The sequence below is a fragment of the Sminthopsis crassicaudata genome, chromosome 4 (genome assembly GCF_048593235.1).
Source record: "Sminthopsis crassicaudata isolate SCR6 chromosome 4, ASM4859323v1, whole genome shotgun sequence".
In the NCBI taxonomy this organism is placed as follows: Eukaryota; Metazoa; Chordata; class Mammalia; order Dasyuromorphia; family Dasyuridae; genus Sminthopsis; species Sminthopsis crassicaudata.
Genome location: NC_133620.1, coordinates 151,649,888 through 151,668,540, shown reverse-complemented (window position 1 = coordinate 151,668,540; position 18,653 = coordinate 151,649,888). Strand labels below are relative to the sequence as shown.

The window sequence follows — 18,653 nt, the reverse complement described above, 5'->3', positions numbered from 1 at the left end:
TTCCTGAGTCTTTCTACATTTTGATGCCCAATGGAAGCCTCTGTTGCATTTTGGACAGTGGGGCATTGACACAATCAGCACCACCCCTGAAGCAGCTTTGTCCACCCCCTGTGGCACGATTACAAAAGTCATTAGTTAAAGCTAAAGAGGAATGGCAAGATACATCTTATTTAAGAATAGAAACGTATCCTAATTCTTTGTTCTTATATCACAGCTACCTAGATCAATACTTGACATATGGTAGATTAATATTTGTTGATTGATTAATGTACTGCTACCTCATCCGTAACTCCCCCTGCTCCAATTATGCAATTGGCTTTTAAAATCCAAAGGCAGAATTTTACATTTAACTCTATTAAATCACATCTTATTAGATATGACTCAGCTTCTCTTACCTAGGCAAGATTTTTTTTATCCCTCAATTATGTCATTTACTTTCTCAGTCTTTGTTATCTGAAAGTCTGGTAACCATGCTGAATATGTACTTCATCTAATTCAGTGATAGATGTAGGGCTAAGGGAGATAGACATTTAATATTCTAATAACAGCCTTTGCTTCAGGTTAACATAATTTCACTAATCATTTCTAGTTCTGAATCCACTTATTCCAATCCATATTTCTTTACCTGTTCATTAAAAGTGACATAGGACTTTTTTTTTGGGGGGGGGGGTGAGGCAATTGGGAGTTAAGTGACTTGCCCAGGGTCACACAGCTAGGAAGTGTTAAGTGTCTGAGATCAGATTTGAACTCAGGTCTTCCTGACTTCAGAGTTGGAGCTCTATCCACTGTGCCAACTAACTGCCACCACATAGGACTTTTTCAAGTGTCTTGCTACAAGTACCTTGGGACAAGTGTTCTTATCTCTTAAGTCTCTTAATTTTTTTTTTAAATGGAAAGGGTTAATTTAAAAATTATTTTTAATTTTTGTTATTCTGTACTCAATAAATACCAATTCATATGAACATCTCCATATATAAATACTGTAGAAAAAATAAACTGTGAATCTCTTTAACAGACCAATTTTTAAAACAAATTTACCATCTTAATTTTAAATCTGCATCTCCCTCTGGATCACATTCTGTTCTTTGTGTGTTTTTGAAATAGTTCAGTGAACTTCTTTTCTTTCTTATTTTGACATCATTCTAACTTTCCCTGCACTTTTTTCCAATTGAAAAAACAGACCATCATTTATGACAAATAAACTTAATAAAGCAAAATAAATACACATATCTCATATAATTGGTTCATTTTTTGAAATATCCATATTTGCTTATTGTGATTCCATAGAGGACTATGACATGTGGAGATATGTTAGAAATAAGGAGCAAAGAAGACCTAACAAGTAGAATTATAAAAGCTTCCTCATCTTATCACTTATAGTGGGTTTCGATTTTTTGGTAGCCATTTTTGTCCTATTCTTCACATTCTGTTGAGCATTTTCTTTGGTTGATAAAAACTTCAATACTTTAATCAACATTAGATACTGTGCTAAGCACTGGGTATACCAAAAGAGGCAAAAAGCAGTCCTTGTCCTCAACTAGTTTCCAATCTCACCAAGCAAACAAATGTATTTGAAGCAAGCTATACAGGATAAATAGTAAATAATTAACACAGGAATACAGTTAGAAATAAGAAGAGTTCCATAAAAGATGGGATTTTAGTTGGGAGGTCAGTTAATGTTATTGATATAAATATTCCCTCAATTGATTCAGATTGGGATCTCTTCTTATCCTAAGTAATTCTTGTCCATATCCTTGCATAAATCATCTATGCAGGATCTACCCATACATAGGAAGATTTCCTGTATGCAAAATGTTTTTAACTTCAGGTTAGACAACTTAGTTTTAAAAATATTTTGATAATTGTATTTCAGCTTTGAAGTGGTCCATGACACAAAAACAGTTTAAAAACCCTCCTCTAGGTTCTTTAACATTTAGTGAATACCAATATAATACTTGGACTATACTGGATCAATGGATATGCATTGTTTTATAGCCCATTGGGCTCTCCAGAATAATTGGGTCAGTTCACAACTCCATCAGCAGTGCATTAGTGTCCCCATTTTCTCACATCCCTTCCAATATTTATAATTTTTCTTTTTTTGCCATATTTACCAATCTTGTAGGTATAAGTTGATACCTCAGAGCTATTTTAATTTGAATTTACCGTGATTTAGAGCATTTTTCCATATGACTATAAATTGCTCTAATTTCTTCATATGAAAAATGCCAATTCATATCCTTTGACCAATTATCAATTGGAAAATGATTTGTATTCTTATGAATTTGATTCAGTTCTCTCTCTATATATGAGAAATGAGGCCTTCATTAGAGATACTTGTAAAAATTTTCCCTCAGTTTACTGCTTTCCTTCTGATCTTAGTTGCATTGATTTGGTTTGCTTAAAACTTTTAAAATTTAATGTGATCCAAGTTATGCATTTTATATCTCATTATGCTCTCTTTATCTTGTTTGGTCCTAAATTCTTCCCTTATCCATAGATCTGACAGTTAAACTATTTCATGTTCCTCTAATTTGCTTATAATATCACCCTTTATGTCTAAACCATATACCCATTTTGACCTTGTTTTGGTGTATGGTAGAAGTTGTTGATGTGTACTTAGTTTTGACCAATCTGTTTTCTAATTTTCTACTTTTTCCTTTTTAGGGCATTTCTTGATTTTTCCAAAAGAAAAATAGATACTGATGCAGAACTAATAAAAACAATGACATAATCTAATAAGACAGAACATAGCGTTGACATAATTTTTAATAAAGAAAACTCTAGTATCTTAATCCAATGAACCATGTTACACATTTGCTTAGTAGCAAATAAACTTATAATGAAATGACATTCCTTTGTAATTAGGATATAGGAAGTTGTAGTAATTTCTTGAATTTTAGAAAAATAGAAAATGTTAAAAAACAAAATGAACTTAAAGCATTGTTGATAACAATGTGGATGGCACTTCATTGCTTCCATATTGGGTAAGTGAATCTTTAGTTTCAAACTATACTGTAAATGGAGTCTAATTTCTTAGTGGAAGAGAATGTTGTGGTAGTGGTGATGGTGGTAGTGATGGTGGTAGATGGCAACAGGAGAGAGCAATTGGAAAGAGTTTTTGTTCTCCTTCATTCTCAAAGAGGAACAAAATGACATTGCTATATTGGGAATCAAAGAAACATTGTATCTGACTGTGGCTGCTCAGATCTATATGAGGAATGCTCTACTATAAATCAGGCACAAATTGTCCCATATGAACATTTGAAGTGAAATTAGAAGGCATAATATAATGAGAGAAGAAATCTTAAAAGAAAATGAAAATAATCCTCAGATAATGTAGTTTTTCAATTCACATTAATCTAGTCAATGCTTATTTATAATTCTGTGAGAAATTCAGTACGTTGGACCATTTCATCTTTCCATGTGATACATAGTAAGAGATTTCAGTTCAGAGACAGATGGTATATATGTCTATCAAGCTGAGCTCGTGGCTGGAAATTCCATCTCTGCTAAACAAACTGAGGCGGAGTTGTGTTTAAAGTTAACATCCCAGTAGAGATGCAGGACCCCTGCTTGGATATTTCTTCATATTTTTTTCAATTAATTTAGTTGCCACTCTGAGTAGCTGTGACAGCTATATATAAATGCACTAAAGAAAACAGGCAATGACTCTCTTTTTCATATCTATCTCAAACTAAACTTTGATGACAGCAGTACAAATTGAAACTGGCCTAATAGTATCACACACACCCACACATGTACACACACACATACGTACACATATACATATGTATAAACATACATGTGTGTATGTATATGCATATATATTACATTGTTTTTGTAACAGTGATAATAGACATTTATATTAATAGTTTAAAGTTCATCAAATGTCATACTTATGGTTTACCCAAGTAAGAAGTATCCAATTTCACATCAAAGATTGAGCTACAAGGGACATTAAAAGTCATTAACTCTTAACTTCATTTTATAGATGAGTATAGTCAGGCCCAGCATTTTGGTGACTTGCTCTATGTCATACAAGTAATAAAAAACTGAGATGGGATTTGAAATCAGGTCTTTACCAATGTCAATGTTCAATGTTTTATCCAGTACCCCATGCTTTTCATTCATTGTTATATCATGCTGCCTCTGTCAGAAAAGTGTCCCAAGTAATGTATTCAAGGCCTGTTATATGTGAAGACCAGCTGCTGCTTCTTCTTCTCCTTTTCCTCCTCCTTCTCCTCCTTTTCCTTCCTTTTTCGTCTTCCTTCTTCTGTCTTCATCTTCCTTCTTCTTTTTTCCTTCTTCCTCATACAACTACGATACAAAGTCAGCTTATCTACCTGCTTTTCCTTTAATCTTTTTATGTATTTATCTGTCTCCCTTTTTAACTATATCAAGAAATTTTTTTCAACCTTTCATCTAATCTTTCACTTTGATTTCTTTTTTTTTTTTTTAAAGGCTGGGGTTAGGTGACTTGCCCAGGGTCACACAGCCAGGAACTGTTAAGTGTCTGATACCAGATTTGAACTCGGGTCCTCTGAATTCAGGACTGGTGCTCTAACCACTGCACCACCTAGCTGCCCCTTCACCACCTAGCTGCCCCTTCACTTTGATTTCAAAGAATTGAAGGCAGACCTTTGAGTTAGTCACTAAACATTTATTAAGCACTTACAAATGCCAGGCATTGTGTGTAATGCTGCTAAATGTTTAGAGCACTTGTATAAAAGGAGTTTTGGAAAATATCCCTTTTCCTGATATGAGAGTGATGACAATTAGTCTCCAAGAACCTGAACTTATTTGTCTACTAGTTCATTTTTAATTTTGATAAATTGATCAATTTATCAAATAGGGAGATAACTGTAGTGCTTATAAAGCTCCTGGACCAATAAAAAGTTGGTTCTTGGGGAAGACTAACTTGGCATCAGAGGACAGAACTAAGAACAATGGGAGTAGAAGTTGCAAAGAAGCCGATTTAGGGAAACTTCCTAACAATTACAGCTAGCTAAGAGTTTTTGGGCAAAGCAGGTTCTTCCCTCCTTCCTCGTCTTCAAGCAAAAATGTGGATGACCAGTTTTTTGATGTGTTGGAGTGACATAACTTTTCAAAATGTACTTTCAAGTATTTGGGTAAAAATTTGGATGTAATCACTTTGAAGCTCGTGAAAACTACTTAAATCTGTGATTTGGGATATACTGAAATGTATGTCACAGTCTAATTTCTGGGATTTCTCTATAGAAAACATGGTATTTAGATTTTCAAGCACATTAAGATAGATGAATATAAACAGTAGTATATTGGATTGTTATTGTTGTTTTAAATTTGTAGTAATTCTGATGATTGATGTGAATTTTTTTTTTCTGTTCTACAACTTTAATGAAGTTGGTTTCAATTAAATTTGTAGTCAATTCCAGGATGTTTCTAAGCATGATATCATATTACTGGTTAAAAATATAAATAGTTTTGTTTCTTTTTTGGTTTATGCTTATTCCCTCAATTTATTTTCCTATTTCTTAGAGTTGTATCATTTAAAATATGTTAAATAAAATGATTTTTAATGTGTTAAGTAAAAATAGTAATATTTTGTACCCTCGTTTTCATCCAGATCTTGTTGGTAGAACTAATTATTTTTTCATTCCATATGCTTGCTCTTGGATTTAGATATTATTTATTATGTTAAGAAAATGTCCATTTATTCCTATGAGTTCTAGTGTTTTTAATAGAAATAGACTTCAAATTTTGTCAAAAGCCTTTTATTTGGTCATATATTGGTTTTTATAAATATAATAAATATAGTAAAAACCATTCATGTGGTTTTTATTATACATAGTTTATTTTCCTAAACAGACCTAAATATTCTTTGAGCTGAATTACTCCAGAGTGTCAAAAACAGGTTCATTTAACCACTTGGGCATTATGCAAGTGGAAACCATGAGATTTTTCTCTGTATCAAACAATAATTAAAATGGTTGTATGTACGAAGTACTGAGGATACCAAGATTTGAAAAAATGGGACAGTCTCTTCCCTCAAAGAGCTTACATTCTATGACAAGAAATTGAAAAAAATGGATGTGTCAAATCTAAGAGTACTACACAGAGTACTAATTAACAACATAAAGTAACATGATTTCCAAGAACTGGTAGTTAAATGAAAATATATCAAAAGCTGGAAATGCCTAGACCTTATTTAAAAATTTTTCATGAAGTACTATTATAGATCTTTATGCCTTTCCTCTCTCCAACCTTTTAGCATTTCTATGAGTGACTCGAATGAAATAAGGAATAAATAAGAAGTTTGTAAATGACAAAAGTGGGATAGGTAGTTGAAACAGTGGATTATTATCAGGATCCAGCAGCAGGAATAATCTATTGAATCTTATCAAGATGACACATGTTAGCAGCTCTGTCCTTTCACTTGTTGTGCACACTTAATCCACTGATGAAGATAATAACTGCAGTTCCTTTTCCTGTATAATTCTATCAATCCAATTTAGCATCCCACTCCTCAACTAAGATGAAATATAATCTCCATTCTGATAAAAATAAAAACAACAGTATGAATACATGATCAAGTAAATATGGAAATAGAGCAAAAAAAGTATTAATTATTTTAGATCATATGAAACCTCAAATGAACTAATGGTGTGATATAATTGGCAAATATTTATGTAATCTTGCATTGTTTTATAAGAGTATGCTTACTACAAGATTCATTGTATGATATCTTGCTCATATCACTTCACTTTAGTTCTAAGCACCACATTTTATTTTATTTTTTTCTAAATAGTATTTTATGTTTCCATTTACATGTAAAGATGGTTCTCAACATTCATTTTTGGAAGAGTTCCAATTTTTTCCCTTCTTCCATCTCTTGTCTCTCCCCTTCCCAAAACAGCAAGCTATCTGATATAGGTTATACAAATACAATAATTTTAAACATTTCCACATTTGCCATGTTGCAAAAGAAAAATCAGAACAAAAGGGGAAAAAACAAAACAAAACATAAGAAAGAAAAAGCAAACCAAAAAAAAAAAAAAAAAAAAAAAAAGGTGAAAAGAGTATGCTTCAATCTACATTAGTCTCCATAGTTTGATATAGATGGTATTTTCCATCCCAAATTTATTGGAATTATCTTGGATCACTGGATTTCTGGGAAGAGTTAAGTCTATCATAGTTGTTCATCCCATAGTCTTGCTGTTGCTGTGTACAGTGTTCTCCTGGTTTTGCTCACTTCACTCAGCATCAGTTCATGTAAGTCTTTTCTGAAATCAGCCAGCTCATCATTTCTCATAGGATAATAATATTCCATTCATATTCCATATCTTACTCAGCTTTGTCCCAATTGATGGACATCCCATTCAATTTCCAATTTCTTGACACCACATTTTAAAAGGAACCTTGACAAGTTGTGCTATATATAGCAACATCAGATCACATGAGAAACTGTTGAAGAATTGGGGCTTTTCGGAGAAAGGATTTTATAGTAAAATGAACATTTAAATTCAAGTTAGGAGAAAGCTTGATCCAAAGATTGTCTTTGACACAGGTTGGAAGACCATGATCAAGTCACTTAACTTTTCTGAACTGCATTCAGTTTGCTTAGAGATAATAATATTTGTGCTATCTCACAAGGTTGTTGGAATCAAATAAGTAATATTTGTAAAATACTTTGTAACACAAAATATTTTATAAAATTATGTTCAGCTCAGAGAAGATTAAGTAACATATACGCATATGTGTATATGCATGTATGAATAAACATATAAACACACACACACACAGACCTCTCTCGCATGTAGCTAGGTGCACAGTGGATTTAGTGTTGAGCCTGAAATCAAGAAGCCTCCTCTTTCTGACTTCAAATCTGGCCTCAGACTCATATAGTTGTGTGACCCTGAGTAAGTCACTTACTCTGTTTCAATTTTTTGTCTTTAAAATGAGCTGCAGAAGTAAATGGCAAACCACTGTAGTGCCTTGCCAAGAAAACCCTAAATGGGGTCACATAGTTGCGATTAAAATATCGGAACGATAACAAAATTTATGGTCAATCCTCAACTTTTGTGGAAGTAACATTCCTAGGAAACAGATGAAAGTAAAAAAAAAATATATGAATTTTGATAATTAAACCTATAGGAAATAGGTTACTGTAACCTTACATTAGAGAGTGCTGAAAATATACTTTTCTGCATAAGATTATTTATAACAAAACTTTTGCTAACAGAATGACTGAAATATAACCCATAAAATGCAGAGAAGAGGCATGAGGAGAAATAGGGATGTCAGTGTCAGAAAAATCCTGAGATAAAAAGAGAGAGGGAAAGGGATGACTCTGACATTTCTAATCTTCCTTTTCATTTAGGGGTTGAATTGTTCTCTGAAGAAAAGTATATGCCTGATTTTGAGTCTGCAATTCCCCAATCTACAGCTCAGAATTCTAGCTCCTTAATGGACCACTTGTGAGAGGATGACAGTGACCACCATTTCACTTACTCACAATCTTAACTACCCTTCCTTGTTTTTTTTTTGTTTTTTTTTTCAATTCCCTCAATGCAAAATTAAGAAGTTACTTTAGCATTTTCTGGAGTGGCTTCTCAGTGGCTTTTTTTCTGGAGTGGCTTTTTCAGATACAAACTTGCACACTAAGCGTTAACTTCCAGCTGCTACCTCAGCAGGGGTCAACTGGTTTCCTACCTTCTCCAGGTCTTCAGAGGTCTCCGGCTCCAATTATCCCAATCAGAGACCTACCTCTTTAGAGGTTCCCCCACAGAACATCCAAGTCACTCAAATATGCAGCAACAGGTTTTTATTCTAACTCTTTACATAGTGTTCTCTAACGTTCCTTCTAGCCTTCTTTCTGGAGTTCTCCTTGAGTTCCTTTGGACTTTCCTTGAGTTCTCTTGCCCACCTTCTGCAACCTCCTTTTATAGTCCCCTGGTCACATGACTGAGAGTGCATGAGTTTGAGCATGATCAGCAAAAGCGAGGAGGCTTTTCCTCATTAATGAGGCCTATTCAATACCTTTATGCCCAGTTTATTAGGCTCAGGCAGAATAAGCCTCCGAGTGCCTCTTATACTCTGCTCTTGAGATCTGCCCCTGACTGTAACAACTGAGCTTCTCACTTTTTTCTCTATTGTGCATAGTTGCAGAAATATAATGTTGTCCATATGAAAATGAAAGTGAGGTTACTTGTAAAATCGTATGAATGCTGAAGTCAAGAAAATTAAATGCATGAATGTTAAGGATTGACTATACATATGTGTATACACATGTGTGTATGCATGTATATATATATATACATACACACATGCATTACCATGTAGGATGAAACACATGCATATATATGCATATGTACATATATAAAATTAGCATGTATATAGATAGCTAAACACATTCATATACACAAAAAGTATCCCAAAAGTTTTTTGAGCATTGTAAAGATCATTAGCAAATGAAATAGTTGTCATGACATTTGAAAGTCATTTTTAGACTAATAATTTCCAGTTTCTTCAGCTGTTTCTCATGACATGCATCTTAAATCCCTCATCATCCTGGACAGGTTGTGTTGAATACTTCAAAGTTTGTTAATATCACAGTGTAGCCCTCCTTATCAAACACAGTATTTCATATGAAGTCTTACTAGTGTAGAATGCATGGAAGTATCATATAAATTTATCCAGACCCTAGTTTGGTTCCTAAACTTACTTTTTTTGTGTCATGAACTCCTTTCATTTTCTGATAAAGCTTATGAATTCCTCCTTAGAATAACATTTGTAATTCATGAAATAAAATGAGAGCTACTAAGAATTACATTGAAATAAAATTATTAGAATATTTTAAAAAATAAGTTTATGGATTCTAGGTGAAGAACCCCTTACTTAAATACTATTTTAAGAGTACATATGGAAGGGTACTATATAGATGAACTCACAAAGCACTGGAATTATTAAAAGAAAGTAAGATTGCATTATCTATTTTGAACTATCATCTTTCTATAGAATAAAAGCTCATTTTTCCATTCTTACCTTCATCTTTCTTGACATTTCCACTACCATGGATAACAGTAGACCTCAATACCTTCTATTGTCTTCACACATATTAGGCTTCATCACGTTTACTTCTCAGCCTTCTGCAAAGCAAATCCTAATTTTTAAAAAATTGCTATTGTCTTTAGTTTTTATGTCTTCTCCCATTTCTGGTATATCCCTTTCCCAACTAAAAATCTACCCTTTAGTACAAAGAATTAAAAAGAATGAAGGGGCATAGCATATAACTCTTATTCTTCTTTCATTGTGTATCTGAATACAGGTCAATGTCTTTAAACATATAAAAATTAAATAATTATTTATACCATATAGGGTGATATTCATTAAGGATAAATGCAACTTATTATTTAGAAAAGATTAACACATTTCACAAGTGGAAAATAAGAATTCACATTTACACAGAGCTTTAAGGTTTGCAATTTGCTTTCCTTATAGCAACCCTGTTGAATAGGTAGTACAAATAATATTTATGCTCTTTTCACAGAATAGAAAACTAAGGTTCTGACAAATTCAATGACTTTCCCATGATCACATAGCTAGTAAAGGTCTGAAGCATTAAGAAACTAAATCTTCAGACTCTAGGTTGAAGATTCTTTACTGCCTCTCAAGAAATATTGACTCTGTAGAAACAGAAAAAGAAAAACATCAGGGAAACCACAAGCAGACTTCTCTTGAAAATGGAACACAAGTGATTTTAAAGAAAGACAAGGTTTTTGGTTTTTTTGTTTGTGTGTGTGTGTGTGTGTGTGTGTGTGTGTGTGTGTGTGTGTGTGAAATATAACTTGGAAATAATTCATCGCTGTACTTTTTGTAGTAATAACTTCAATTGTTTTCTGTTTCTTCTAGTATCAAGTATGCCATTGAAATCTGTAAATAAGAGAAACTGAGGCAAGAAAGTTTTGAACATGATCAATTTATTAGCAAAGTTTTGTTATGTTGTGTCATTTTTAGTCATATATGACTCTTTGTGACCCCATTTGGATTTTCTTGCCAAAGATATCAGGAATGGTTTACCATTTCCTTCTGTAGTTCATTTTTCAAATGAGGAAAACAGGCAAAAAAGTAAGTGATTTGCATAGTATAACACAACTACTAAGTGTACACACAGACACACACACAGACACACACACACACATATATATAATCCATATGTATGTATGTATGTGTATGTATATATATATATTATATATGTATATATAAACTTTTTTAGAAGATTTGAATTCAGATCTTTCTGATTCTAGACCTAGTATTCTATCCTCTGTGTCACTTAGATGTTCCAAATACTTCTTGATTGATCAATAGAACCACACACAATTGATATGTATTTATTAGCTTTGCTTAATTGCTTTTCTGTTTTTTTATCTTTGTTATGAGGGTAGGAAGGGTAGAGGGTGCATTTAGAAATGAAAGTGATAGGAAAATGAGATAAGTCTTTATTACCCCTAAAAATAAATATAAAACTTGGAAAACCTTCCCTGATGTAGCCTCAAATAGAATATATAATATCTGTGTTTGAGGAAGCTAAGGCTATCTTTTATATTAATTTATAAGTCTAGAAAATCATAATCTGTAAGGGAGACTAATATACCCTAGTTGATTTAACCTAAGATTTGTGGAAGAGTTTCAGGGTATCTCTGAATTTAGATATATCTTTATTTTCATTAATCTTTAGTTTATATAATCATATAGATTTTGTTTTATACTTTTAAAAACATTCTTCTGAGCATGATGGAAGTAGATTTTTCCCAGACTGCCTACTTGCCACTCACTTTCTCTGCATTCAGAGAAATAAATTCATATCCTAGGAATTCCTTCTATGTATTCTATCCTTATTCCTTTCACTTGTGGTCTATGACTTAATGGCTTTTATTAAACAAATTTCAAAAGATAAATAAAAGGGAAACTGGCAGTAGTTTAACTTCTTAGTAAATATTACCCTGAAGAGAATGCCTCTAGATAAGGGATCCTCACACTTTTTCTACTTGTGACCACCATCCAAATATTCTTATTATACGTCATGTTCTGCATAGTGTCTCTCTTATTTAAAAAAAATACTCACTTTTCTTATAGATTCTACAAACTCCAAACTACTTTTCAACAGAGCCTTAAAATTGAGATAGAAAGGAAGAGAAGGAAGTGAAAGAACATAGAGGCCACTTCCATAAAGACTATCTTTTATTATGAGTATCATCTATTAATTGAAGTACTGTACTTGCTATAATTATGCTTAGGATTTACTTAGAAATTTCTTGGAATCATCCCACTAGTTTCAGAAACTAGTGGTCTAGAAAAATCCTTCTTTTTGGACATGTGAAACCATTCTCATGATCAGTAAAATTATTAGTTATGAAAAAGTGAGTGTTGCCATCCCTTCAACTGTCTCACTGTAGGTACCTGAATTAGTTGAAGCCATCCCAAAAGATAGTAACCTTAAGTTCTACTTCTCCAATTCTTTGATAATTGAAGAAGGCATAAAGGACCTTTAAAATCAATCTGCAATAGAGGAAGTTTTTTAAAGTGCAAGAAATGACCAGTTGAGTTAAGCTGTATTATTTGACTCAGGGGGATTGCAAAATCTCTTTTATTGGGGATTTTCAATAGTAGATTATGTACTTTGAATAATATAGAGTTTGTACTTGTACTGAAATTAAAAGGTGGAGCTAGGTAACCTTGAAGTTCTTTTTTGCCCTTTCTTGTGTTATTCTGTGGGACACCTATATAAAAACTCATGTAATTTACTAAAAGGAATGACCTTTTTTCTCCTATTTCCCAACCTCCTCTTTTCCCAACCTCTACCCAAGATTTGTTTTTAAAGGATTTTCTATTGTGTTTGGGGGCAAAAGAGAATTGTATCTTATACAAGTTTATCATCAGTGATTTATTTCCAAGTAAAAGGAGCCAGGAAAATTCTCCTGTATCAAACTCTGGCTCTGGAAAAGGTATGATTTCAAGCCAAGGCAATGTATTTTTCTCCCTTTTTTATATTTTTTGTAGCTTGCATTATCATTTGCTGGGCTCTATTACAATAAGTTTACTTCAACTCATAGAATCCTCTGTGCTTTTAGCTCCTTTAGGGATTTCTTAAATATGGTAAATCATTGCATTATAGTGTTACTGAATTTATTTCTGCATGAGGTTGTCAAAAAAAAAAAAAAAAAAAAAAAAAGCAAGCCCAAATCCAAACAAACCATAGCTGATACAAGCAGGTCAATTTATGATTGATAGGGAGGCTATGATTTGGAGTTTTTTCATAATATAGTATGGAGGTTATCTAAGGCTTTGAATAGGATTTTGCCTCATGAAAGCTGAGAACCTGGAAAGGCCTACAAGGTTATTTAATCTGCATGTTGTCAATATAAAAATTCTCCTGAATAGATAGTTTTCAGTATTTTGCCTATTTCTCTTTCTCTGTATTTGAAACAACTAGATGAGGCAGTTGATAGATTCTTGTTAAGAATACTTGAGCTCAAATGTGATCTCAAACACTTACTAGTTGTGTAACATTACACAAGTCACTTAACCTCTGTCTGCATCAGTTTTCTGAATTGTAAAATGAGGTTTGTAATAGCACCTACCAATAGTTATTTTTTTTTTGAGAATTAAATTAGATTGTCAAATAACACAGTGCCTTGTACATTGTAGATGCTATATAAATGCTTTTTCCTTCTCCCTCTTTGAACACTAGACCTCCCAGCACCCCTTTTTTTTTTTTGCTCAGGCAATTAGGGTCAAGTGACTTGCCCAAGGTCACACATCCAGGAAGTGTTAAGTGTCTGAGACCAGATTTGAGCTCAGATCATCCTGACTTCAGGGCTGGTGCTCTATCCACTGCACCACCTGGCTGCCCTCCAGTACCACTTTTAAGGAATCAGCTCTCAACCTGCTTTCAATTTTAGAAAAGGTTTTCTACATTTACCATAAATTTTTCTCTTCTCTGTTTTATATAAGTATTTGTTTATCCCTTGAACCATCTTCAGTTGTTTTTCTTCACTTCTTAGATATTTGTTAGCTAAAGAATGGACCCAGGTTGTGCATACTGATGATATGTGTTAAGTCTGTACTTCACTCTGATTTCTCTATTGTTTTCCATTCAAATTCTTCATTTTTTTTTTCCTATTACTTCTTAGGCTTTCAAAATTGTAACCCATATTTTAAAGATGAATTTTTCTTTAAATGATACAAAGCTGTAAATTAACTAATCCTTTTTATTTGCAAAATGTAAGTTCTTTAACTTTGTTTCTGATTTTCTATACTGCCATGTCTCCTTTTAGTTATAAATCTAATTTGCAGTGGCAAAAAACCGGAAAATAAGGAGAGGTGCCTATAAATTGAGGAATGTATGAACAATTTAAAATACATTAATAAGAATATTATTGATTGCTAAGAAATGAAAGGGATAATTTTAGGGAAACTTAGAAAGAATTGTATAATATGTAGAATTAAGTGAACAGAACCAGGAGAAAAATTTATACAATAACAAAATTTAAAGGCAAATAATGTTGAAAAACTTTAAGAACATTAACAATGCAATGATTATTACAATTCCAGAAGAACAGTAATGAAACTTGGTACCTATCTCTTGATAGAATGGTGATGAATTCAAGATGCAGAATAAAACATATATTTGTGGATATGGCCAGTGAAAGAATTGAAAGTGCATATTTATTACAAGGATTTTTTTTTCCATTTTTCATACTTGGGGGAAGAGACTTAAGTTTTAGGGAGAGGAGTACTCTGTCCTCAATCCTGTTCCTTAAGTGAGAAATCCAGAAAGAAATGTAGATAATCAGGATAGCTTTGAAAGTTACCTGTTGAATTAATAAAGTTATGCATAATCCCTGTTATGTATCTGCAATTTCATGTACAATGCTTCTGTTTCATATTGTATATGGAAATGCTTAATTTATTTGGTGTTTGTTAAAGTAAAAAAAAATTGAATTAAAAATGAAAATACTTTTAAAAGAAGGGAAGGAAGGAAGATAAGTGAAGTTGAATCTGGTTCCAACCTCAGTCAGCCTACTGCAGCAGCTTGTATCTTTGTCTACCAGAGCAAATGGGATGGTAGATTTCAAAGCATATAGGATGACTTTTTATAATTGAACTTCCATTTAGCTGAAAAAATCAGGTGGGAAAGCTGCTTTGCCTGTTATTTTCTATTGAGGAGATTAATATTTAAGTGGACTTTTTTTGTTCTTTAAAGTTCTTCATTTGTTGTTTTAATCAATCCATTGGATATAAAAAAATCAATCTTTAATAATAATTTGTTGTCCTATTGCATCATTCTTTTTGGATGTCATATTATTGTTGACATGAGATGTTCTTTTCTTGTAGGTTATCCAGGCTGTCTTTTTTGGAATTTGTGTACTGACTGATCTTTCCAGTCTCCTGACCAGAGGGAACAATAACCAAGAACAAGAAAGACAGTTAAAGAAGCTTATCTCTCTCCGTGACTGGATATTGGCAGTCTTGGCATTTCCTGTTGGTGTAGTAAGTGTGATGATAAGGATTTAATTTAACCTTGGAAGGTGATTTGTATCTTATTTTCAGACCTCTTAGAAATATTGAGATTTTTTGATCAAAAGGGATCCATGATTGTCTCATAATGAGAGATTTTGCTATCAGTTAAAACTCTAAATTTTTGATTCTTTGATCTTGGGCAATTCTAGATATTCTTAAGGCTATTAAGACTCACCTCTCATCTGCTATTTTATTCACCAAACTATGTCATCGGTTAATATCATTTTAGGCAATAGTACTTAACAACCAGGGCTGAACTCTCTCTTTTCAGGTAGGGTCCCTTCCTAATTTAATTACCTTGACAAGTATGAAAAGCCCCTATTATCAATACACAAAGACCACATCACCCTTTAAATGGCTTTGTCCAGCCATATTGTAAATTTTAGCCTAACTAGACCTACATATGGAGATAGTGTTTCAAGCACACCTCAGATTATAATTGCGTGACCATGTGAATAAAAGTATGCTATCTTCAGTCTAACTGGCATGTCATTACATGGGTAAAAGAAGAGCCCAAATGGCCTTTGCCTGTGTCTGCAAGGACTACATGTTGAGAGAGCCAGAAGGCCATCCCTGAAAGCCATCCTTTGGCTCTTCTTGTACCCATCTGTCAGTTTATAAACTAGCAGATGCCTCCAGATACTGGCATTGATTTCCTAAATGGAGGAAAAGTGAGAGTTTAGTAGGCATTCTGGCTGTCATTTGAGAGGTTCCTGCTTTTCTCATCCATTTGTTCTCTTCATTGTGGCAGAAATCTGATGAGCCAGATGCTCCAGGGATTTAATTCTCTGTGAGATGGGGAATATCGGAACCTTGTGAACTAGACTTGGCTTCCAGATCTTGAAGACAATGCCAAGGACAAATGAAACTGGGAAAGTTGGTGTGAGAATGTCCAACCACATCTCTACTCCTCACTTTCTCAACCTTTATCTCTTTGTCTCCTGTATTTAGGGCAGCTAGTGGATAGAATGTTGGTCCTGAACTCAATGCACTCTTCAAATCCAGCCTAAGACATTATTTTTAAGACACTGGGCAGGTTACTTAATCTCAGTTTGCTTTAGTTTTCTCTTCTGTAAAATGGGGATAGTATAGCACCTATCTCCTAGGGATGTGAGGATCAAATGAAGTTATAAGTGTGAAGCATTTAGCACAAGGCTTAGCACTTTAGTGAGTGCTATATAAATATTTGTTATCATTATTATTGTTATTTGGTGGCCTGGATGGCAATAAAAGGGTGAATATATGGAGTTAAATGCTTTAGGTATTAATTAAGACTTGCTCCCTTGGATTTATAAATTTAAAACTAATTCTATGGAGACAGACTTCAAAGTTGTTTCACTTTTGGTACAGAGAAATCACCTGCCAAGTTAAGCAACATAGTGTGGGAAGTCATAAGAAAAATGAGCTATTTAAGATGCTTGTTGTACTGTCAATTCATATATTTCAGTTCTTTACATTTACCATGCCCTACCTTAGCTTCTTCCTTTGTGATTTTTTTGTTTTGAAATAATGAAATCCAGAAAAGTAACATTTTACAGTAAAAAGTTAGCAACAATAGCTCCCCCAACTTCAAAGATCAGTCTTTAATTATAAAGCTGTAATATAGGCACCAAAAATAATTATGAATTGTTTCAGCTGTCCTTTGGTTGTCCAGTGCTCTCTCTATTTAGTCATGGTTAGGTATGAGACAGAAAATCAAGGATCTGGCAATGCATTTGGCAACACCTTTGCCTGATTGCCTGCCAGGTCTTGTTTTGCTCAAAGGTAAGATTAAGTGACTTGTGACTCATGATCATATAGCTAGTTAAATGAGAAAGCCAGAACTCAAACTTAGGTCTTCTGACTTAAAGTGCAACTATTGTTTAAAATCATACTAACGTATAAGTGACATCAGGACGTTACCTGAGTACATTTTTTATATGGAGAAAATAAATAAGTAGGTGCTTGGAGCAAGAAGAGTTAGGAAGGTTGTGTGTGTATTGGGGCGGGGGCAGGGGGGAAGAGCTAAATTCAAACTTTTTATACTTTACTGTTTTGTCTGGGACTAGTTATATATGTGTAATTATTGGCAAAGGGTTCTAACCAACTCTTGCGTATCATTTGTATATGCAGATTTATTAAGATGGAAAAAGAAGTGGGAAATAAGTCTTATCAATGTTAAGAATACCTAGAAATTGCCCAGGATCAAATAGGATTGAGGTCAACCTTTGTTAGGTACATATGCTACTGATCCCACTTCACACTATTGTCCATCTGCTGCTTGGACTAATTAAGTAGCAATCCCCTGACCCTCCTTTCTGACCTTACTTTCTGGTAATGGTCAATCTTATAGATGCTAGGGGGCCATCTGAGGAAAGCTCTATTAAGAACCCCAGGAGTATAAATCAAAGCTTGAATTTTCAAATGGAAAAATTAAGATTAATTTATATAGTTTGTTAGTCTGTCAACTATAGAAGAGGCACCACGGAAAACTGATATCTTGGTTTTAAGTCCATTGTCTGATACATGCATAAACCGGTTGTGTGGCAAATCACTCACTTACCTTCTCAGGACTCTAGGCATCTCTCCAAGATCATAAATTGCAACAAAAGATTTTTGAGTTTTTACCCTGTACTAATAAATCACAGATCTAGTCACTGTCTCTATCCTATCAATTTATCTCCTATAATATAATATACATTATCTTCCAGTTCTAAAGAAGTTATTTTGGGTAAGAAGTTAAAGCAAATATACAAACTAGAAGATATCAATAAAATTTATTTAAAAAATTCAATGTTCAATAAATTTACAAACTCATTTTATTTTAAAGGTGAACAACCAAAACATTTTTTCTTGTAAGATACTCCACTAAAACAAATTAAAAGTTATCAAATATAAGCTAGTTTGAAAATATGTATTAATGTGACAAAGTCATAACAAGTTAATGTCAACTCCTTTGAATGTTTTCACAAAAATTAAAAAATAAAATGAGTGGCTTGAATTGAAATCTTGCTTCCCCCCCCCCTTTTTTTTTTTTTTTTTACTTTTTGTAGTATCACAATTGAGTCAGTAAGCTTAGTTGATTTAAAGTTAGTTTTAACTTGCTTGTG

The 18,653-nt window shown here is 33.2% G+C and overlaps 1 protein-coding gene across 2 annotated transcripts in view; it reads left to right on the top strand.

Annotated features, from left to right (window-relative positions):
* Window positions 1–18,653, top strand: part of AIG1 (androgen induced 1) — a 338,507-nt gene that overhangs the window by 52,743 nt on the left and 267,111 nt on the right. For both annotated transcript variants that reach the window (XM_074309655.1, XM_074309657.1), the window contains exon 2: window positions 15,379–15,534. In XM_074309655.1, coding sequence (XP_074165756.1) covers window positions 15,379–15,534 — 156 coding nt within the window. The remainder of the gene's footprint in view (window positions 1–15,378; window positions 15,535–18,653) is intronic.